The following is a 24666-nucleotide window of genomic DNA, read 5'->3' as shown; positions in this document are numbered from 1 at the left end:
CATTGCTGGATACGTTTGCCCAACAGCATTGTAAGCTGCATGATGCAACTCACCCTGCTCATGAACAACATGGTCATGCAATAGACCTCTCTTGCTGGCTTTTCCTTGGGAGAAAAGTTCTGGGCACCAGCTGACACTCCCAAGACAGATCAGACTAATGAACCTGAACTGAAGTTCAGAGATGGTTCAGTTTGCACCTGGGTATTTAATTCTTCACATATCTGGTTCCCATCAATAAGTTGTAAGCAAAGAAGAGCGGTAGGAACCAAGGGCCGTGGGTATCTGCCTCCCATAACACACTGAATTAAAGCAAATAGTCTCTGCTTCACCCCATTTAGCCAGCTCACTTGCAATTCACATCTCTCCCATACAGCCATTACTGTTTTCATTTCTTGGTCCTGATTCATTGAAAAATTCTCCCTCACTCTTTCCGTAAACTCAGCAGCCTGTCTTCTGTTGATGTTACAAGTCAGATGTTAGCTTAGCCAGTGATTAATCTCTTGAAAAGGTCAGCTTTCAATCTCACTGCCAAATTCACCCACCTCTCTGGACAACTCCTTATACTTCGTCTTCTCCCTTCATAACATACTTGCAGTTGAAAATAATTAAAACTGATATGCTCCTTTATATCTTGAAAGCACATTAATTGTAATCTTACTCTTGGGTGTTGGGAAATGTTTTGAGCCTGTGCTTGGAGCAAGAAGGACCTGTTTAATTCACCTCTCACACAGATTGCTTGCAGCTCTGAAAATCTGTCTTCTTGTGTATCACCTAACCACCTCTCAAAACAGCCCAGTGGATCTGAGGAAGTGAATTCAATATCATTATTGTCATCTATTGGTGTGGACACAGAAGGATCACATCAAATTTTACAAACAAACTAAAGTGTCCTCATTCTCCTCAATCCCAAGCCAGGTCAGTCTTTGTAAGTTTGGACAAATAGTTACACCACATTAAAGATTAAAGCTAGGTTTGTCACATACTGCACAGCTTAGCTTGTCCTGGTTCTGCATGGGCTTCTACATGTGCAGTGTCACCAAGGAAGAAGCTCTGCTCTGCATCAACAAATCCAAAGTAACCCTTCTGATAGATAATATTTTAGGGAATTTGGTCTTGGAGCCTCTCACATGGAGAAAAACAGTTAGGAGCAAGCAGATTTTGCCTGTGAGTGTTTTTGTTTTCTTATTCCTTTTGAAGTAAAAGAGGAAATGTGGGAACCATTTCTAAATTACCCATGAACCAGAGTGACAGAAGAAACCCAGAAACAGATAAAGACCAACAGCTGGAACATATTATGGTACAAGGAAGAAATTAGCTTATGGCATAAAAGAATGAAATCACATACAGAAATTATTTGTCTCCTAGCATTACCTTGGAAACACAGAAACTTTGGGGCAAACGAGGCCCATGGTCCCAGTCCAGTGCTGGTGTGGTAGGGAGATGTGCCACCCTAGAGTGAAGAGTCCCAGCCTTTCCTTAATGGTCTCATCTGAGACCTCACAGATGTGTGGGAAGAGACGAGAGGGAAGAAGGGGTCAGCTGCTTCCCCCCTCTCTCCAAGCTTTCCCAGCACTGCTCCAAGTTTCTGAAGAGTTTTCTTCTCACTGCCATGGGGATGCCTCAAGGTAGCTTTGGTCCATGTCCCCCTGAGACACTGCATCATAAGCTGGCTGACCAACCAACCCCTCAGCTGCCCTCCTACTCTCAGTTGGCCTCAACATTGGGCACAAAAGGCCATCCTCACAGGATTGCTTAAAAGTTGCATCATCAAGCAATAAAACAGTTAGAATACCTCAGGGTGGGAGAGGAATTTGAGATAAACATTCTTTACCAGACATTGCAAAAGAAGCCATAGTCTCATCAAAATTAATGAGCTAACTCCCATTGCCTTCAGTGCAGCCAGGGCTCGCTTCAGTCTTTACGTGTGAAGTGCCATGCTGCTATAGTGATGAGTTCAGGATAGCATTAGCCATATGAAATCAGACAGCTGGATTGATGGATGTAATCAAATTTCCTGCCCCAGTTACAGTTTTACAGCCCAAAGCCTCAATTTAATCAGCAGTCATACTCATAGTAGCATTTGTTTCAGGAGAGACCCTGTCTACCACTCACAGTTTCTGAGAGCTAGTTAATCCTTTTATGGGGCAGATTTTGCATATCATGCCTCATAAACTCCCTACGTGAGTGTTTAGGTAGAAAGGACAGGATTTGTCATAAGTGCTCCATGACCGTGTCTTCACAGCAGGCATAGACATATCTGACCAGATGGCTTCACCCATTAACTTCTCCCAGGTGGAGACCAAGGTCCAAAAATACACAGTGGCCAGATCTATGTATGCTAACCTCCCCCTCTCTCCCTAGAAAGGTCTGGGAACAGAAACACCCTGCATAAGCCACCTACATGTGGCTATTTTGCCACATTCATCCAGCTCTCCTTTTCCCAACTCCAAACTGGTGAGTCTGCATCATGATGTGATCCATGAGCCTATTGGCCCAGAAAAATCTCCATGCAGTGTCCCACTGTGTGGAGCGGACGTGCCAGCTCCAGTCCCACTGAGGTTAAACAAAAATTTACTGCATACAAAGGGTCACAGCAGTGTTTGTGCTTTTGGGAACCCCTCCTACCAAGGACTATCACTAGCCCTGTGTGGTGCAGGATCAATTTAAAATAACTTCACTTGAAGCGCTCCATGGAAATCCTCTGCCAGTCACCCTCCTCACGTGCTTTTTGTTCTGAGAATCAACAGGCCTCAAAGAGCGATCTCAGAAGAGGCCACATCTGTACAGAGTTTGCTTTCATCCCCACAAGGGTTCCCAAACAATGCCAGCGCCAGCCGGAGGTTTGCTGAATGGTATGAGAACCAAAGGCTTTCTTTGCTTTCTGTTCATCCATTAAAGCCTTGTGAGTCCAAATTAAGAGGACAGGAGTGGGAGCTTTTGGAGGCTGTGGTTTCTCACAAATGCCTAAAGCTAAGTACTAATGAGAAAGTTAAAAAAAAGGTCTGCAACCCATCACCACAGCAATGCCACAATTAGAGACAAATCCAATGTGCGCTGCTTTACATGTATGATGCAGACAAACTAATTTAGCTAATTAGGGCTGTCTACAAAATGCCTATGAAATAGTACCCTGCCCTCAAGGTTCAGTATCAGAGATTTTTGCTACTGAAGTCCAAAAGTGCACAGACACACAGCCTGGACATCTGCTACTCTCTGGGCATGGAACTAGCTGAGCAACCTCTGCATGGGAAGTTTTGAACATTTTCTTCATTGTCCCACCCGCAACTGATGGGTAAACCCATCAGTTGAGAAGTGTATGAGGATAAATGTATACAAAACTCTCTTTGATTTCAGAATTTAAGAAACAAAACCAAGAAAAAGTGAAAATCCCAGTTGACTTCTCTCACTTGAAACTAAGTTTTATCTTACAGGTTTTGAGTAGGCCTAAAAAGATTATGGTATGATTTAGCTTCTCTGAGAGAGCAACCATTTAGTCTTTGTCAGTGCAAAGATATTTTTTGTTGTTGTTGAAAAGGAGTTCCCACTTCCCTGAATTTTGGTCTATATATTTTGTTAGCAACTGTTTGTGCAGCACAGAAGCTGAGCAAAGAAGTACAGCTGCTGCACCTGTGAGGCGCTGGCACTACCTCCATGAGAAATAAAGCCAGGAACACTCTACAAGACTTCAGCAAGTAGGTTTGGAAAACAGTTTAATGGCATGAAGTCTGATGGGAAGGGGTAGACTTGTAATAAGGAAAGAAGTACCCATCTTTCCGGACTAGTTTCAGACTTTGCCTGTGAACAAGCACAATACTTGTGCAGCAATGGAAGGACAGAGCATTCAGTGACAACAGGTAACATAGGCGAGTGGTGTGTCTGTTCCCTTTGCCTCGCCACCCCCTGTGCCAGGTATTGCCTTCAGCCAGAGCTCCAGGCATGAACTCCCCTGGTGAGCCCAATGCCCTTCTTTCGGGCACATGCTGATTCACCTCCATGCGGGTTTCTGCCCACATTCAAAAATCCTACCTGGATCCCGTGACAGCCTCAGTAATGTGCCTGGGAAAGAAACAAATGCCTTCTTGTACTGGGTGTGGACCAGCTCACTCACATTTGTCTCATTTATCCCAGAGAAGTGGAGATATTGCCTCACAGATTAAATCAGCTTAGGTCTCCACCTCTTTTTCCAGTAAAGGGCAAACACTTTCTCTCTAGGCAAAACAGAAGGAGTGGGCTCACAGAGACCACAGCATCCTTTGCCGCTCCAGGCTTGCCCAAGCTGAAGAAGAGAGTCTATGTGTTACTCCCAAAGGAATTTCTTTGCTTCCTGATGCTTGCCATTCCTGGCTGCTGCAGCCTGCAGTACATCAATGTGTATGTTCATCAGGGGAAAAATGCCACTGACTGAGGTGGTGGTTGCAAGATGAACATGGTTGATCCACACAGTGGTTTCTTCTGTCTTTCTCTGAATGCATACACTTCAGGAGGCCCCTTCTTGTTACAGCTGGGAAAGATGTGAACAGAAGACAGTCCCAGCTGAAAATAACTCTGCCTATGTCCTGTGTGGAGTCTGCTCAACTCCCTCACTGGTTTTGTCTCATAATGGCAAACTAGGTTGTCACTCAGCACTGAGGTTGCAGACAAAGTCTGCATATAGGATAGTCACGCAGGACATCCACTGAAAACGTTTCTTCCACTTCATTGGAGCTGTAATATCTTTAGCAAACAGGCGGAGCAGGATCATATCTTATCTTATGGAATAAGCCACAAGAGGGAGACAAATACCCATGTGGTGCCATTGTGGGCTCATGTCCTCAAAGCCTAGGTAGGAAAAGGTTTTCTCTGCTCTTCAGAGGTTTCAATGTTTCAGATTATTTCTTTAACCCAAAGTCAAAATCTCAAAAAGCCTCAAAAATGTAACATGGAGAAGTAAAATGCATGTCAGAAAAGCCTCCCTTTTACAGTTTGAAAGCATTTCATTTCTCCTTTGAATTAGAACAAAAAGTTTATTAGCTCTCATTCACAGAAACATTGAAACATGACACTTCCAGCTTTGAAAATATGATGTCTGCACTTTGGGACCTCATTTTCTTCCCCAGGCAACTGCTGAATTTGGAGAGATGGTGAAATAGAGCCCTTCCTACAGTTTTTGGCTCCTACCAAAAACATGTAATTTAAAAGTTCCTAAGAAATCTCAAGAGACACAGAGCTAATTCAGTCATAGGATGCAATGGCTGCCTTTCATATCCTTAGTGTCTCTGACATGAGTCAAAAATTAGTCTGGATAAACAAAGAAGATTTTTATCTGGAGAAAGAATCTTGAAACTGGGAAGCACAAGAATGAGGATATAGGAAGAACAAGGCTCATATGTGATCCCCACCTGTCTAGGTGCCTACAAAAAGATGCCACAACAGCTTCAGGGTTCAGAAGAGCTGCTGCCAGTGTTCAACTCCATGTGCAGCCCATGGAGGAGGTAGGTCCATGGAATAAGGTTTTGGAGACACTCTCCACATTTTTGTCCATAGCACAAAAAGTAGGGGATGTGTATCTTGCTGCCAGGCCACATTAGTGAAGTATTTGAATTCCTGCATGAGCCTAAAGGCTCAAAATGCTGAAAATAAGATCTGGCCATAAAACAGGGCAAACTGGGCCCATAGCATAAACATTTCTCATGTGAGGTAATACCTGAATTTCCAGGTCAGTGGACAAAAGAAATACGGTGTAAATATCTGTGGTTGTAGGAGAAAAATGCACCCACTGTGAATTTAATCTGAAAAAGGTAGTCAGTGGAAATTATCATACGGGAATGGTATGACATACAGCCACATGTGATAGACCATTCGTCCATACAACTGAAATAAAACGCTAATGTGAGAGCATGCAAAGATAGGGCATAATGTGAGATAAAAACTATTCTCCTGCTCAACCCAGTGAGACAAACTGGGACTACATTAACAGTAGCAAACCATACAGTGCCAGGCCCATTCTCTGGCAACTCTGACATGGTCCAACTCCAGCCGTACTATCAAACTCTCTTAGCCTCCTATGGGGTACAGCTGCAGATTTATGTTGGTTTCCATGTTGTGCTTAGGAATTGTTTGGGAGAAGGCTCTTTGGCTTGAGCCAGAATATGCCAGAGATCAGTCTAACAATTTAACAGTATAGGCAACCCAGGGCCATTGTCCTTGCTATGTCATTGCTCTATTTACTAGTATAGATGTATCCTGAGATGCCAGCTTCAGGTTGACACTTCCCATATTCCTTATTCTTCTTTATGTCCAAAGTCCCTTATACTCTGGAGCATTAATCAAGATTACTAGCTGTGCTTTTAAAAAAGTATAAAAATAAAACAGGGATCTATTAAAAAAGTCCAACTGTGACTGCCTGGTTCTCTGTGCTGCTATTTCTATAGCTCGAAGTGCTGAAGAATGGCAAGAAGGAAAGACTCAGTGATCCATTGCCCAACAGCTTTCAGGAGCCCAGAGGGTATTTCAGATGTTCCAGTGGACCATTCCCTGTACCAGACAGCATCCATGGCTCATAGCTCATGGCCCTCTTCCTGACAGCATTTGACATGTCGATCTCAGCCAAGGCTGCACAGGGCCATTGGCACAGTTACAACAGCATGAGACCTACAATAAAACATCAGAGCCATTTCTGTGTCAGGCAGAGTATTTCTCGATGAATGTACTAATAAGTCCAGGGCCCACTTCTCAATTTATGCTGTCAGAACTGCACCACTCTCAAATGTGCTACCAAAGGTTGTGAAATCACGACCAAGCCCTTGGACTCGAGTGTGATTCTCCTGAGCTTTGCAGTCAGGGCACGTGGCTTCACTTTGTGTAAAAACTGAGGTGAGAACCATATTCACTTTGCCCTTTGGAGACAGGGAAGAACCTGCAGCAGGCTGCATGGTGAGGTTAGAGATCAGCAGTAACAGGGGAACGATCAGCTTCAGTGAGACCTAATTACTCCTATGGTGCCTGTTGTTGAAGGTTGTTTTCTGCTGTGAAGTTCAGGGAAGTTTTGTTCTCTCCAAAGAAATCCTATGCTGCTCATTTTGAAATCAATCAGAATTCAGAGTTTGCCTCAAAAAAGGGACAGTCTAGCCTTCTGAGCAAAGGGAGAGCTCTGTCAGCCAGCGTCTTGTGACCCTTAGGGGTTCTTGGAAGAGAGGTGGCTTTGAAGACTCCAGCATAACTTCATAAAGCATTTTTTTCCCCTCTCTCTCCTTCCTTCTTGCTATTATTCTACTTGCCAGTATCTTCTACTACAGCTTAGTTGCTACAGTTTTTCCAAAGGTAACCCATCAAAAGAAAATCCCCAGAGAGTTCCCCACCCTGTCAACAACTGGTGTTCACCATCTCTCCCTCTGCAATGTGTTTACATGGGGAATATAATTTTCTGATTAGAGAAAAACACAGCAAAATGTACCCAATTCAGGTCAGGGGGAAGAGAAAACTCAAGAGTTTCTTCTCTTCCATTGCATCCCCCAAAAAATATTTAAACAGCTTTTCAAAATAAGGAGTTGGGAGAATATATTCACTCTCCTAGTGTGGTGGTTTGACCTTGGTAAATGCCAGGTACCCACCAAGTCGCTCTATCACTTCCCCCCCTTCCCCCCTTTTTTCTCAACAGGGCAAAAAAGGGGAAAGAAAATAAAATAGGAAAAAAACCAACCCTTGTGGGTAAAACAAAAGCAGTTTTAGTGTAAGCAAAGCAAAGCAAAGGTCCGCGTGCAGAAGCAAAAAGAAACCGGATTTATTCTCTACTTCCCATTAACAGGCAATGTCGGGCCTTCTCAGGAAGCAGGGCTCCAATACACGTAGTGGTTGCCTCGGAGGACCAAGGGTGACCCCCCCCTTGCTCCTTTTTCCCAGCTTTATACTCGAGTGGATGTCATATGGTATGGAATATCCCGTTGGTCAGTTCGGGTCAGCTGTCCTGGTTGTGTCCCCTCTCAAGATCTTGCCCACCCCGTGACATCCCCCGTCACTCCAGCAAACAAGGAAAGACAAGAGGCTTTCCTAAAGGCAACACTGCAAAATACTGGCTAAGCGAACACTACGCATTAAGAAATTATACTTTTCTATGTATTCATAATAACCTTTAAAAAACTTGCTTGTATTTTGACATGTGGTAACGGGGATTTATTGACCAGGACTGCTGGATATGTGTGTGAATACAAGCACGTGCACACACTTACTAGAATGGTTTTTTGCTGAGCATCTGCTTGTCTGGATGTGTTCATGTAATTCTCACACTTGAAGCTCCAAGGGAATGAGAATAATATCAAATGCTCACAGTCTTATCCTCCAAATGATGAGGGGGACTACTGGGAACCCAAAAGTATCTTGTCTCAAATAAAGGAGAAGTTAATTAACATTAGAGGTGGAATTAATGACAAAAAGTTCCATTTCATGCTTAATCTTTTCCATTCACTTCCATGACCTGTTCTAACCACAGCAAGTGTTAGGAGCCCTGAAACATTGGTTTGTGGTTTCTTTACTCAAGGATGTGGGGACTAACTCATGTTGCTGTTGGGTTTTCTTTTTTTTTTTTTTTTTTTTTTTTGTAGTGTTGTGCTTTTTAAAAGCAATGATAGAATCAAAGGATAATTTTTCACCATGATGAAGGATCTTTGCACCCTAAGGTACTGCTGACTTCACTTAGTAGCACAAATTGATTTATGTGATATCTCCATGTAGTAACTCATTATGTTCATTCCTATGTGAAGCTGGAGGTCTCAGCTCCAGTGCTAAAAAAAATAAGAAGTCCATCCATCTAAAACATCTTAAATCTAACACTTTGCTTTGCACTCATTTCTGGTCCTCCCACTGTTCTCACAGATATCCAGGCCTGCAGCAGTGATGTCCCCTTCAAATTACTGAATGTTTTCTCTCCCCAAAACCTTGTAATCACCAGCCTCATTCCTGCCTCTTCTTTACACCACCTCCAAAACTTGGTTGTTTGCTAAAACTTTGGCCTCTGCCCTCACAGTGCTCTGCATCAGGTTTATTCCTATTTGATTTTACAAGCCTGCCTTACAGACTACTAAAACTATGGTGGACTAAATCATCCACCTCATCCACAGTACTGATTACACAGTTGCTGAGGAGAGGGGCTCCAAAGAGGACAAAAGCATCAAAAAACCCGCAGCAAAACTGCAAGCCGAGAAGGCAGAAGCCCAGGGAAGAGGGAGAGCCTCAAGCCGCCTCCCCCCTGAGCGGGAAGAGTGAGGTATGAACAAGGACAGTGGGGACTCAGTGTGGGTCGAGACTAGAGTGATGTTGCCCAACGCCCCTCACATACAAGAGGATCCTCCAGGGAGTGCAAGCGACAAGGAGCCCGGCAAACAGGACGGGCAAACAGGATGTGACACGTCAGAAGGGTGTGACACGTCAGAAGGGTGTGGCACGGCAGTTCGGCAGTTCGCACAGGGAGGGCATGCAGGTAAAGTGTGCAGACAGGGCAGAGTCCCTCTCCTGGCTCTAGAGCTTATTTTAGCTAGTTGTCATCTCATCGTCCTCCATGAGTAGACTGAACCATGGTCTCCACTCGGGTCAAAACCACCACCACAAAGAACGTGGTGACCCGGACGGAGCTGCCACACAAACAGGTAGAGGTCCAGGTCCCAGGCTGCAGGGAGTGGCTGAGCTTGTCAATCCTGCTGGAGGGCAGCAGTGACAACACCCGTGTGTGCTGTGATCAGGTGGATGACCTGCTCAGCCTGGTGGTGAAACTCAAAGAAGAGGTTGAAATATTAAGAAGTATTAGGGAGTGTGAAAGGGAAATTGATTGGTGGAGTAACACCTTAGACCCCTGAAGAAACAGGAGCAAATGGAGGCTCCAAAAGAGGCAGGCGATCCCTCACCCTCTTGCTGCCAGGCAGAAGGAGGGGACCTAAGAGATGGGGGAGACTGGAAACAGGTCCCTGCTCAGGGAGGCAGGAAAATTCCCTCCCGACCTCCCTCACCTTCCATGGTGTCCCTTCACAACAGATACGGGGCCCTGGAACTTTTGAATGAAGTAGAGAAGGACGAAGTAAATGAGTCAAACAAGGAGGAAGATCAAGGTTCACCAAGGACGGGTTGCCCTAGACCATGTGTTAAAACCAATTCTAAAAAGAACCCCAGAAGGGTCATTGTAGTGGGTGACTCCATCCTGAGGGGTGTTGAAGGCCCAATATGCAGACCGGACCCACTTCATAGGGAAGTCTGCTGCCTCCCTGGGGCCCGGGTGACGGACCTCACGGCAAAACTCCCCACTCTAGTGAGACTCAAGGACTACTACCCTCTCTTGGTTTTTCAGGTGGGTAGTGATAATATTACCAGGAGTAGTCCAAAATCAATGAAGAGTGATTTCAGGGCCTTGGGGAAACTGGTTAAGGGGGCGGTGGTACAAATAGTGTTCTACTCCATCTCTTCAGTTGCAGGGATGGATGAGGAAGATTACAGGAGAACTCAAGAGATGAACTTGTGGCTCCAAGACTGGTGTTACTGGCAGGGCTTCAGATTTTTCTGTCACAGATTAGGATACAGGTCGCCAGACATTTCGGCAACAGATGGGATGCAGCTGTCCCAGGAGGGGAAAAGGATATTGGGGCAGGAGTTAGCTGGACTCATTGAGAGAGCTTTAAACTAGCTTTGAAGGGGGAGGGGACAAAACTGGAACTCCCAGACATAAGCCCCAGGGAAGATTACCAGAGTCTGTGGGCTATTGTTCCAGTGACAACCCTCACCCTGCCATCTCAGTGGAGGCAAGGGATGGAGACACGCAGCACAACAAAGATGCAAGGGATATTGATGGACCAGTAACTGTGGTAACACCTGTGAAAGGTCAGGCTGGAATTAGGACTTCTAAATGCAAAAAGGTGCTGGGGACATCAGCCCATCTGAAGCGCATGTATACCAATGCACACAGCATGGGTAACAAATAGGAGGAGCTTGAAGCCATGATGCAGCAGGAAAATTATGATGTAGTGGCTATCAAAGAAACATGGTGGGATGTCTGTCTTGACTGGAATGCACCAGTTGGTGGCTACAAGCTCTTTAGAAGGGACAGACAAGGAAGGAGAGGTGGTGGGGTGGCGCTGTATGTTAGGGTCTGTTATGATGGCTTCGAACACAAGTATAGTGAAGACAGGGTGGAGTGTCTTTGCATTAGAATCAGGAGGAAAGCCAACAGGGCAGATGTCATAGTGGGAGTCTACTATAGGCCACCCAACCAGGACAGAGAGGTGGATGAAATATTCTGTAGGCACTTAGGAGAAATCTCACGATCGCTTGCCCTTGTTCTTGTGGGAGACTTTAAATTCCCAGACATCTGCTGGAAATACAACATCGCAGAGTGGGACCAGTCCCGGAGATTCCTGGAATGTGTTTGAGATAACTTCCTGACACAGTTGGTAAGTGAACCAACCAGAGGAGGTGTGCTGCTGGACCTCCTCTTTGTGAACGAAGAAGGACTGGTGGGTGATGTGGCGGTTGGAGGCCGACTAGGGCACAGTGATCATGAAATAATAGAGTTCTCTATTCTTAGAGAGACCAAGAGAGGGGACAGCAGCACTGCCATCCTGGACTTCCCAAGGCCTGACTTTGACTTGTTTAGGCACCTACTTGACAGGATCCCTTGGGAGACAATCCTGAAGGGTATAGGGATCCAGGAAGGCTGGACACTCTTTAAGAAGGAAGTCTTAATGTCACAGGAGCAGGTTGTCCCCCAGGTGCTGTGAGAGAAGCTGGCAGCAGAGAAGACTACCCTGGTTAAACAGGGAGCTTTGGCTGCAACTCAGGGAGAAAAGGAGAGTTTACGGCCTTTGGAAGAAGGGGCTAGCCACTCACAATGATTACAAAGATGCTGTGAGGCTATGCAGGGTGGAAATCAGGAGGTCTAAAGCCCAGCTAGAAATTAATCTGGCTTCAGCAGTCAAAGGTAAAAAGAAATGTTTCTATAAGTACTTCAACAGCAAAAGAAAGACCAGAGAGAGCCTCCATCCCCTGCTAGACACAGGAGAAAACATGGCAAAGAGTGATGAGGAAAAGGCTGAGGTGCTTAATGCCTTCTTTACCTTGGTCTTTAATAACAAGACTAGTTGTATTGAGGGAATCCAGCCTCCTCAGCCAGAGGACAGAGACTGGGAGAACGACCCCCCCGCAATCCAGGAGAAGACAGTCAGTGACCTACTGCACCACATAGACATACACAAGTCTATGGGACCGGACAGGATACACCCGAGGGTGCTGAAGGAGATGGCTGGGGTGCTCGCCAAGCCGCTTCCCATCATTTATCAGCAGTCCTGGCTGACTAGGGAGGTCCCGACAGATTGGAAATTGGCCAATGTGACGCCCATATATAAGAAGTGTCGGAAGGATGATCCGGGAAATTACAGGCCTGTCAGCTTGACATCAGTGCCCGGGAAACTGATGGAGCAGCTCATCCTGAGTACCATCATACAACACATGTGGGACAACCAGATGATCAGGCCCAGTCAGCATGGGTTTATGAAAGGCAGGTCCTGCTTGACAAACCTGATCTCCTTCTACGACAGGGTGACCTGCTTATTGGATGAGGAAAAGGCTGGGGATGTTGTCTACCTTGACTTTAGTAAGGCCTTTGACACCGTTTCCCACACCATTCTCCTGGCGAAACTGGCTGCTCATGGCTTGGATGGGCACACGCTTTGCTGGGTAAAAAACTGGCTGGATGGCCGGACCCAAAGAGTGGTGGTGAATGGAGTTAAATCCGGTTGGCAGCCGGTCACGAGTGGTGTCCCCCAGGGCTCGGTTTTGGGGCCACTCCTGTTTAATATCTTTATTGATGATCTAGACGAGGGGATCGAGTACACAGGACAGTACACAAAATCACAGACCTAAGATCAGTATTTCTCTTGAGGGCCTCAGTGAAACAAAAGAGAAAGCATTGTATTTATAGGATAGATCATGTTTCATCTAAGATTCCTCCCTTCAGATCAATGTAGATCCAACTCTGTTCTACTGCTCCACCAACAATAGATACAGAAAATGTTCATATATGTGGTGGTTTAGCCCCTGCCAGGGTCTGAGACCACACGGCCGCTGCCCCTCCCCCACAAAGGGAGTGAAATACAAAGCCCCAAGACTGAAATAAGGAAAGGTTTAATACAACAGTGCAATAGCAACACAACAAACAACAACAATAACAGTAATAGTGATAGCAATGAACAGAGCAAAATAGCTACCAAATACAGCAGTGGAAAGCACGATGTACAAAACCACGAGTGCACCACGCTCCCGCGCCAGGAAAAATGTGACCTGCCAGGATGTGACGTCGGCATGGTATCTGAATAACCCAGCTAGAGCTCCCTCCCCACTGCTGGGGAAACTTAACCCTATCCTGGTTAAACCAGGACATAATCCACCCCTTTATTCTATACCATGTGCGTCACATCCAGCTGCCACTTAGCAATTAGCATTGACAAAGAAAAATTAACAAAAGCACAGTATAACTCACGGTGTGTTTTCACCCACAATCAAGTCCCCTTGTGGCACGCATCGGACCTCTCCATCCTTCTGCATCACCCACCAGGTGCACCCAGGTCCTTGAGCAAAAACAATCCCATGGATCGGTTTGCCTTTGCCCGGCGCAGGACTAACCCAGACCATTTTTCCCAGCACATCCCTCATGCGCACCACAGGGACTCTATCCCCGTCCACAACACGTGGAAGTTTTGACTGAGCCGGGCCAGCTCAATTGGCAGATCCTCTTGTGTTCACTAACCAAGTGGCCTTTGTCAGATGTGTGTCCCAGTGTTTGAAGGTTCCACCCCCCATTGCTCTCAATGTAGTTTTTAACAGTCCATTGTAGCGCTCGATCTTCCCAGAGGCTGGTGCGTGGTAGGGGATGTGGTAGACCCACTCGATGCCATGTTCTTCTGCCCAGGCATCTATGAGGTTATTTCCGAAGTGAGTCCCCTTGTCTGACTCAATCCTCTCTGGGGTGCCGTGTTGCCACAAGACTCGCTCTTCAAGGCCCAGGATGGTCTTTCGGGCGGTGGCGTGGGACACTGGATAAGTTTCGAGCCATCCAGTGGTTGCTTCCACCATTGTGAGCACGTGGCGCTTGCCTCGGCGGGTCTGTGGCAGTGTGATGTAGTCGATCTGTCAGGCCTCTCCATATTTATATTTCATCCATCGATCTTCATTCTGCTGGGGCTTCACCCGTTTGGCTTGTTTGATGGGAGCACATATCTCACATCCGTGGATGATCTCTGCGATGGTGTCAATGGTGAGGTCCACCCCTCGATCTCGAGCCCACCTATATGTTGCATCTCTGCCTTGGTGGCCCGAGGTCTCATTGGCCCACCGGGCTATGAACAGTTCACCTTTACGCTGCCAGTCCAAGTCCACCTGAGCCACCTCGATCTTAGCAGCTTGGTCCGCCTGATGGTTATGCTGATGTTCATCAGTGGCTCGACTCTTGGGTATATGGGCGTCCACATGGCGCACCTTCACAACGAGGTTCTCCACCCGGGCTGCAATGTCCTGCCATACTTCAGTGGCCCAGATGGGTTTGCCCTTGCGTTGCCAGTTGTTCTGTTTCCATTGCTGCAACCACATCCACAGGGCACTTGCCATCACCCACGAGTCAGTGTAGATATAGAGCCTCGGCCACTTTTCTCGCTCAGCAATCTCCAAAGCCAATTGGATGGCTTTCACCTCTGCGAACTGGCTCGATTCACCTTGTCCCTCAACAGCTTCAGTGGTTTCTCGTGTGGGATGCCACACTGCAGCCTTCCATCGTCGATGTTTTCCCACAATGCGACAAGACCCATCAGTGAACAGGGCATATTGCTTTTCTTCCTCTGTCAGCTCGTTATATGGTGGGGCCTCCTCAGCACGTTTCACCTCTTGTTCTGGTGACATCCCCGCATCCTTGCTCTCTGGCCAGTTCATGATCATTTCCACTAATCCTGGGGGGTCGCGGTTCCCTATTCGGGCCCGTTGTGTTATCAACGCAACCCATTTACTCCACGTGGCATCTGTTGCATGATGTGTGGAGGGAGCCTTTCCTTTGAACATCCATCCCAGCACCGGCAGTCGAGGTGCCAGGAGGAGTTGTGTCTCAGTGCCGACCACTTCTGAGGCAGCTCGAATTCCTTCATACGCTGCCAGTATCTCCTTCTCAGTCAGGGTATAGTTAGCTTCAGAGCCTTTGTATCCCCGGCTCCAAAAGCCTAGAGGTCAGCCTCGGGATTCCCCATCTGCTCTCTGCCAAAGGCTCCAGGAAGGGCCATTCTCCCCGGCTGCGGTGTAGAGCACGTTCTTAATCTCCTGCCCTGTCCGGACTGGCCCGAGAGCCACTGCCTGGGTAATCTCCTGCTTAATTTGTTCAAAGGCTTGTTGTTGCTCTGGGCCCCATTTAAAATCGTTCTTCTTGCTGGTTACGTGGTAGAGAGGGCTCACAATCAGGCTGTAGTTTGGGATGTGCATCCTCCAGAACCCCACAACGCCCAGGAAAGATTGAGTCTCTTTTTTGGTGGTTGGTGGGGCCATGGCTGTTATCTTGTTTATCACCTCCATTGGGATGTGGCGACGCCCATCTTGCCATTTTACTCCTAGGAACTGAATCTCCCTTCCAGGCCCCTTAACTTTCTGTCACTTGATGGCAAAACCAGACTTCAGGAGGATTTCAATTACCTTCTTTCCTTTCTCAAAGACTTCCTCAGCTGTGTCCCCCCATACAATGATATCATCAATGAACTGCAGGTGTTCTGGAGCCCCACCCTTCTCCAGTGCAGTATGGACCAGTCTATGGCAAATGGTGGAGCTGTGTTTCCACCCCTGGGGCAATCGATTCCATGTGTACTGGATACCCCTCCAAGTGAACGCAAACTGTGGCCTGCACTCTGGTGCTATTGGAATGGAGAAAAACGCGTTAGCGATGTCAATCGTGGCGTACCACTTGGCTGCCTTCGACTCCAGCTCATACTGGAGTTCCAGCATGCCTGGCACTGCAGCACTCATCGCTGGTGTAACTTCATTCAGCCCACGGTAGTCCACGGTCAGTCTCCATTCGCCATTAGGTTTTCTCACTGGCCATATAGGGCTGTTGAAAGGTGAGTGAGTCTTGCTGATCACCTCCTGGCTTTCTAGTCGACGGATCAGCTGATGGATGGGGACTAGAGAATCTCGGTTAGTACGGTACTGCCGCTGGTGCACCGTCTTGGTAGCAATTGGCACTCGCTGCTCTTCGACCTGAAGCGACCCCACCACCGAGGGGTCCTCTGAGAGGCCGGGTAAAGTGGACAATTGCTCAACCTCCTCCAGGGAAGCTATACCAAAGGCCCACCGGTACCCTTTTGGGTCTTTAACGTACCCTCTCCTGAGGTAATCTATACCTAGGATGCACAGGGCATCTGGGCCAGTGACAATGGGGTGCTTATGCCAGTCCTTCCCAGTTAAGCTCACTTCAGCTTCTAATAGGGTCAGCTGTTGGGACCCCCCTGTCACTCCAGAGATGCAGATGGATTCAACCCCACTGTGGCTTGATGGCATCAAGGTGCACTGTGTACCAGTGTCTACCAAGGCCTTATATTCTTGTGGTTCTGATGTGCCAGGCCATCGGATCCACACCGTCCAGTAAATCCGATTATCCCTTTCCTCCACCTGGCTGGAGGCAGGGCCCCTCTAATCCTGCTCACCATCACTCACTTGATCTAAGAGTGACTCCTGCAGGAATGACTTCCTGGTCCCCTCAAGAGGGTCAAGCATACTGTTGGCCATTCTATTCTGTCTGGGGGGTTTCTGACCAGACACTGGAGCTGCATCTCTCTTGGAAGACTCCCCTTTCATGGTGGTCTTCCCTTTCAGTTGCTGTACTCGTGCAGCTAGGGCGGAAGTGGGCTGGCCATGCCACCTTCTCATGTTCTCCCCATTGTCGCGGAGGAAGAACCACAGGGTGCCCCGTGGTGTGTACCTTCTACCGCCCTTCTCTTGGGTGGGGAAACGCCTGCTTCTAATGACTGAGACATCGGCCCGTGCATGTGAAACATAGGACATGTCCTGTTCCATTTTTTGGAGCCTCTGAGACAGTTCCTCTACGGCTGAAACCCAGGCATGTTGGGAGGAAGGGAGACTTCCCTCATAGTGCCAGAGCTGCATAGTCACTTCATCCACTGTCTGATTGTCTCGCCACCAGGATGCTGCTGCTAATGCTTTGGAATGTCCCTCTGGTCCACTTGCCTAACCGACATAGAGAATCATCCTTGTAGGGGTACCTCTCCCTCACAGCGAGCAGGAGTCGCCTCCAAAGGCTGAGGGTTTGAGCCTGTTTCCCTATTGCCTTGTCAATACCAGCCTGCTTGGCTAAATGTCCAACCTGCTTGGCCTCTCTCCCCTCCAATTCCAAACCAGCAGCTCCAGTATCCCAGCACCGGAGCAACCAGGTGCAAATTTGCTCGCCTGGACTGCGGCTGTAATCCTTCCGCATATCTCGCAACTCACTCAGGGATAGAGATCGGATGATTACCTCCGGCTCTTCCTCCTGCTCTCGTGATGGGCCTGGTTCATTATCACCCTGTGCACTGCGAGGGGATTTTTTGGTATATTTGGTTTTCCGTATCGGGGCAACTGATATTGGTACTGCTTGTCCCTCTGGCTCAGCTGCTGTGCTGGTGGAGGCGACCGGTACTGGTGCTGCCTGTCCCCCTGGCCCAGCTGCTGTACCAGCAGGCTCACTTTCAGACCCTGCAGCTCTTTCGCCCCCTTGGGGGCAGTGAACAGTGTTAAAGATGACACGGTAAGCATGGGCAAGCCCCCAGCACATCGCAAGGATTTGTGTCTCCCAGGATTTGTCAGATTGGCAGCACACCTTTTCCAAACACTCCACCAGTTTATCAGGACTCTGCACTTGTTCGACAGTGAGATCCCAAAGCATTGGGGGTGACCACTGACTCAGGCACTTGCCCATCTTCTCCCACACACCTTGCCATTTATAACTATCTGCCCCCGGGGCAGGTTTCCGGGTGGTGCTATTGTTGGAGAAATACCGCATGGCCCAAAACAGGATCAGGCAGGCATTTAGAAAGCATTGTGCCGCGAACACAGTGGCCAGGATGCTCCAGGGATAGCTGAAACTCTCAAAAACCGAGAGAATCTCCTCCCCTGGCTCACCCATAGAGGGGGTGAGACCCCAAACAAAAGACCAGGCAGCAAACAGGTAGCGGTGCACCCCCACAAGCAGCGAAACGAGCCCATTATAAGCAGACAGTAACCAGTAGAGCAAAATACAGCCCTTGCCACATTTTCCACCGACAATAAATGCCACTACTAGGAGCACAGAGTGGATATGAGGATTAATCCAGCCCCACCACGCAAGCAAATTGCCCAGCATTGCAAACATTTCTTATCAAATAATACAAGTAAAACAGAAAAATTACACCTAACAGATTGCTCTAACACACTTCTCCTTTTGTCCTTATTTCAGTCTTCTCCAGCCTCACGTTGGAACGCCAAAGTTGTGGTGGTTTAGCCCCTGCCGGGGTCTGAGACCACGCGGCCGCTGCCCCTCCCCCACAAAGGGAGTGAAATACAAAGCCCCAAGACTGAAATAAGGAAAGGTTTAATACAATAATGCAATAGCAACACAACAAACAACAACAATAACAGTAATAGTGATAGCAATGAACAGAGCAAAATAGCTACCAAATACAGCAGTTTGAAGCACGATGTACAAAACCACGAGTGCACCATGCTCCCGCGCCAGGTGACGTCTGCATGGTATCTGAATAAGCCGGCTAGAGCTCCCCCCCACTGCTGGGGAAACTTAACCCTATCCTGGTTAAACCAGGACAATATATTTGCAAGAAGTATTAAAAACCTCATTATTTGTTGGAAAGGAGGGGCATAGGGTAAAGGGGAAAGTGTCATAGTTTACAGCCATGTGTTTTCAAATAGAGGCTAATGTATGCATACCAGCACTCACTTTTACACAGCAGTGCCAAAATAATGATAAACTGCAAAGAGATCTTTGCAGTGACACTATACACAGAGCAGAGCCCTTAAAATCAGAGCCTAAATTATATACTTTGGGCCTCCAGTGTTGTAAGCTGGAAATAACTTCATACTTCCCCTTCACTCCTACTAGATGGCTTTGCTGAGTTCCTAGTTCAGGATTCAAACTCCTGCTTGACTCTAAACAGGCATCTTCACACAGCAAGTTCTAGACACATATGTAAACTATGCCATCTCAAGACTTTTGTGTGACAACATCTGGGATTACATTTATAGGATTTTAATTCAAAGGGTTGAGTTATGCATATGAACTAGCACCCTGCATCTGACCACTGAGCTAGCTGTAGTGCTACAGTCCCATCACAAAACCTGTAGACATCTATACTAGCCCTGTAAACAGCTCACGTACACTTCAAAAGCATCAAAGTGTTTTCCCCATTTTCCAAGAAAAAAGAGCCCTTACAATACATAAACAAACACATAGAAAGACAGAGACATATTTCTTTGCATAGTTTCAGTAAAAACATGCTTTTCTTATTAAATTTTGTTGCTATCCTTTGATTAAATATATCTTCTTTCCCAGGAAATCTATGACTAAGTATGTGTAAATACTTATCTCAGGGGTCTGCCCTTATGGCAGCTGTGGTCACCCCCAGAACTTCCCACCACTTATGTGTGTGAATTGCTTCATAGTCGTGTGTATAAAATGTTGCCCCTTCCTTCATTTTCCCTGTCTGTGTGCTTGCCAAGTATGCTGGCTGACCACGTTATTAGCAACAGAAATGGGACTCAAGTGCCAACAAGACTCTGGTGGAAGCTGCAAGTGCCCCCACTGACTGCAGTGGAGTTCAGTCTGCTTCCATCACTTCAGCAAGGACTTCTCAGCTCTATTACTGGGTGGTTGTGGACTCTGGTTGCTTTAGTCCTGTGGACTATTGAGAACTTTTGATTCCACTTAACTTCAACAGAGACTAAGGGCACTCCATGGTCACTAAACCCATCATAAAATGCAGCTAAGTGTATGTGCTGCTCTGTCTTTCATTGGTTCCTCCATAAGGCGGGTTCATCAACATGGAAATTTGGTGGCAGAAGCAGATTCCTGGCAAACCATGTGCCAGAATTTTCCTGGAGCTGCAGCTTTCCCAGTGAGGCTGCCACACATTCAGATTTCACCTCAAACCCCACACACTATGGCCAGACCAAGCAGCTTCTGACTCCAGCATGCCCTGGCACCAGCTGGTCACCCCTATGTGGGATGAGGCCAAGCCTTACCAAGAAAGTTCATGTTTCCAAGAAGCAAAGAGAAAAGGAGAGGTTTGAACAGAGCATTGTCATTGCCGATGGTTTCCTCCAGGCTAGCAGTAAAATTGGGTTGTTTATTGGATCCTAAACTTTCTTTGCATGTACATAGGAAAACAGATGCTTCCCACTCCTGGGCCCCATGCTCGAGCCAGGGCCCCTCAGCAAAACCTGCAGGTAGGATACATAAACAGGGCAGCAGAGACATCACTTCCTGCCTCTAGCTGCTTTGAGCTGGTGATATAACTTCATCTCTCCCACACACTTCTTTGGCCTCCTTGCCAGGGTATCAGGCAGGCTTGCAGCATGCAGCTTGCTTTTCCTGTGTGGTAGGAGCAGCTGCTGCCTCTGCTCACAAACAGGGAACAGAGGCTGGGGCTTGCAAGCACTTTGGCTCAAACAGAGTGCACAGGGCATGGATGACTGAGCTGGGAAGCAAGCCAGGTATCCCAGAGCCTGAGCAGGTGGGTGCCCTAACTACTAGGTTACCTTTCATCTTCCAGCATTAAAGGCCTGGCATGGTCAATCTTTGGTAAGCCTCAGGTGCAGCAACCTGTCCTCCATTTGATTCATTTATGCCAGCAGCAAATTAAGTTTCAGGCTCTTACAATGAATTAGAGAGGTGAAGGGGAAGCAGAGCACAAACTCGTGTGCCTGGACATATGCTTAATTATGCAGCTTCAAGATAGCCACCTATCACAGTCTCTTGAGTTTTTTCCGTAAACAGTGGATGCTGGTCCCTGTCTGTGCCAAGACTGTGATTTATTGCAGCTGTGTGCCCTTCTGTGGTCTGAAGAGGATCCTTCAGCTTTCTGCCTGAAGAAGGTCCTCACAAGTGACACAGGCTATTTGAGAACATGATACACTCACTATTCCCTTCTCCTGTGACGTTTCTTTACATAAGCAGCTGAATAGTAAAACATATCAGTGTTCATTACTAATTTTGTTATTTATAGCGAGCTGCCACAGATGGAGAATGCAGCACCATTTTATCTTTAGGGCGTAGCGCCTGCCTGTCCATACAGACAATTGATAATTAGCACAAGAACAATTTGTTTATCTATTCTCAAACTTAAATAAATAGGAGAGCCATTTATCTGTCAAAATTCAACTCCCTCCCATTGCCAGAACTCCAGGATAACTGCTTAATGAATAGAGCTCATAGCTTCAGGCATTTAGGTAAAGACAAAAGTGTCTTTTAAAAGAATTCTCATTAAAGAAATGAAATATGTAATAAAAAATAACAGGTTATGTACTGAAGGGATAGCATTTAGATCACAAGAATCAGGAGCACTGGACAAGATGAAGATCACAGAGATGTCAAACAGAGGTATAGAAATGTATGTAGGGTATGTGTGGTGTATATATATCCTGGTTAGTCCTGGCATGTGCACTTCCTACCAGGGCAGCCACCCAGCTCTCAGCCGATCACTCCAAGTGAATCCTAACATGAGCATGAAACTGGGGAATAGAAGACAGAGACAATATTTGTAGTTCTCCAAGTAGAATCCAATATCTGCACTAAGATGCACTTGCATGGCTTGAATGGCAGGACCCTGACCAATGTAAACAGCACACAAGCCAGGGAGAAGACATGACATAATTTTTTCTATTTTTATCGCCTATTCCAACTCTTCTTTGTTTTCTTTAATTCCCTCTACCCACCCCTGAAGTTAGAGAAGAGAGGAAGAGGTGTTATGAATAGATGGACTTTCTGAGTTGCCCTCAAGGGTTGGCCCCTGTTCCCTCTCTCCTTGCCCCCACCACTGTTGACGGGAGGGGAATGGGAGCTGCTGAGGGACTGCTCACATGAGCTTTAAAGGCCAAAGCAGTATGTGTGGAAAAAAACAAACAGCCCTTGTCTTTCTCACAATTCAGATATTTTCAGCATCTGAAAGTGTTCACTTACTCAAGCTTGCAGGTGCAGCTTTTTTTACATGCACATGAGTATATATACAGGGTTGCAAAGCAACAGGAAAAAGTAAGAAGGTTCTAGAGGTTACTGCTATTAGGCTGCAAAAGTGGGTCATATCTGCAGAATTCTGCCTGGCCTCCATTTCTGATCTTATGGGTCCCAGTGAAGAGCTATTTGCTTATCGTCCTACCACCTGGACAATCTTTATTTGACCTTTTTATCCTCTCATCGACATCTGGGAAGCAAATAAAAGGTACTAAATAAAAGTAAACTATTTAAAACACAATGGCTGGAAAGAAATAACTAATGAGGAGCTCCTTCTTTTGTCTTTCAGCTCACAACTCCGAATTTCCCTGTAGTGATCAAGCTGGGACATGCTCATGCTGGAATGGGGAAGGTAAGTAAAAGAAAAAATACATATAGCTCAGAAAAACAGATATATATGTGGCACATCATTCCTGTGATCATACACAGTGTGTGGCCAGCCAGCAAAGGGGTTAAACCTCCCCACAGACTATCTGGGTTGCACTGGCTGTTCCTGTGGGAGAACAGGCGTTTTTCTGCTGCCACACACTTGGAGGCAGGCAGTGGCATTGGGTTGGAGACTGTCTGGGATGCGGAAAGGGAGGATGTGAAGAATGGGGGAAAAAATTGGCTGGGCTGAAGTCATTAGGCTCATCTTTTATATATTTTCTCCTCTCCTGAAAGTGGTAATGTTTATTCAGGCACCTGTAATGTGCAGCTACACCCCATAGTTCTCACAATGAGGAGCAGTGGTACTGGTCTTTTTGAGCACATTATGATGACCTTATTCAACAAAATAGGAGCAACCCCTTCAGTTATTTTTTCCCTCTTTGCAAGGAAGAACAAGATCTTACAAAGCAGAGTGGCTGGTTGTCTGCCAAGGAATCCTGAAAAACAGTTCACTTCCCAGAAGGACCTGTTTGTTTCTCCCAGGCTCTCTGGGATCTTTATTCTTGGGGTGACAGGGCTTCCCTTTCAGTAGGGCATTGCCAGTACATTCCTGATGCACTTTAGTCTCCTCTTTCTTGCATATACCTTTTAAAAAAACATCCCCTATCTGTCTAAAACTTGATTTGTTCAGAAGTAGGAAATTCTGATGTATCATCTCTGAATCCAAATGGGTGGTACATGAACTTCATAACTGATACCCCTGTCACAGTGCTTCCCTAGAGCAGACAGACTTTCTCCCAGCCTCACACTTTGCCTGAAAATTATATATAGGTACAGCAAACTTAACCTTGGTACAGCTTGTTTGCTTACGCTCTGGAAACAGAAGCCCTTTTTGGTTTCCTGGATTGCACATGGAAGCTCTCATAATCTTTCCTACTTTGGTTGCAGTCTTCACCTGTCTGAATGGTAGCTGCCAGAGAGGAAGTGGGCTCAGTGGTGGAGTTGGCTTTCAGCATCAAAGAACAAACATTTAAGTAAGCAGGAAATGTTTGTTAAAATATTGGTGCTGTGTATGTTAAACAGGAAGAGGTGTCATTGAATTAGAGTACATGCGGACCTGTAATGTAGGGAGAGATTCACGTGTCTCTCTTATGCACAAAGGACCCTCAGTGGCTACAGAAATGAGAGCAGAATCAAAGAAAAGTACCCCAATCTTAACAGTGTTTCCAGACAAAGCTCTCAGCAGAATATTTAGCTATTGTCTTCTGCACCAGACATCAGGTCTTCTTCCACCCCTCACTTTCCAGACCATTTTATTCTTTAATGATATTGATTTTTGCTGTCACAAGTTATAGGGGAAGAGAGTTTCTATTCAAATTCCAAGCACAATTGTATGCAGTGGTACAAGGTGGGTACGTAGGAAGTCATTCCACATGAAGATAGACTGACAGCCAGCATCTTAGAAGAAAGAATTGGTCTGAGACCAAATTAAGTTTATTCCATTATGAAATTAGGGACTACTAGCAGAGTCTGGACGTGGATTTGGGCACAGAATTTCAACACTGCTCTGTTCAGTAGATGAGGAAGGTGCAGGAAGGAAGGGTTGTTGACCTTATGGTCTTAGTTTGGGCCCTTCTCCAGCCACAAGCAGCCTGCAGGAAAATTGAGACTGATTAAATTAGTCTTCTTGAAGTCCCACTACATTTCATTACATAGACCAAAAAAAGAAGAGAGAAAGTGAAAACAAAATAAAGAACAAGTCAGTTGGTTTAAAAGACAAGTAACAGGAATTTGTTTCATGTTGTTTTTAAGGCAATAGGGCTCAAGCTCAAGTGGGATTGACAGAAAGAAACCACAGAAAATGTCAGAAGAAATATAGATAAGCACAACTGTGGGTGTACTAGAAAAGTAACACCTATAGGTAAAAAAAATCAGACCTCCAATTAAGTAATTCAGAAGAAGGAAGTTTCCAGGAGACATAATGGTGGTTTTAACCATCATAATGTAAAAGCAGTAACCAGTGATGATAAGGAGATTACAGAGAGCTA

The 24666-nt window shown here is 46.4% G+C and overlaps 1 protein-coding gene across 5 annotated transcripts in view; it reads left to right on the top strand.

The window, feature by feature from the left end:
* The window catches only part of SYN3 (synapsin III), a 245881-nt gene that overhangs the window by 189392 nt on the left and 31823 nt on the right, over positions 1-24666 (top strand). For all 5 annotated transcript variants that reach the window (XM_074826492.1, XM_074826491.1, XM_074826493.1 and 2 more), the window contains one exon: positions 22539-22601. In XM_074826492.1, the coding sequence (XP_074682593.1) occupies positions 22539-22601 (63 nt within the window). The remainder of the gene's footprint in view (positions 1-22538; positions 22602-24666) is intronic.

Source organism: Strix aluco, chromosome 5, assembly GCF_031877795.1.
Source record: "Strix aluco isolate bStrAlu1 chromosome 5, bStrAlu1.hap1, whole genome shotgun sequence".
Lineage (NCBI taxonomy): Eukaryota > Metazoa > Chordata > Aves > Strigiformes > Strigidae > Strix > Strix aluco.
The sequence above is the reverse complement of the archived record's forward strand: the minus strand, read 5'-3'. Positions and strand labels throughout refer to the sequence as shown.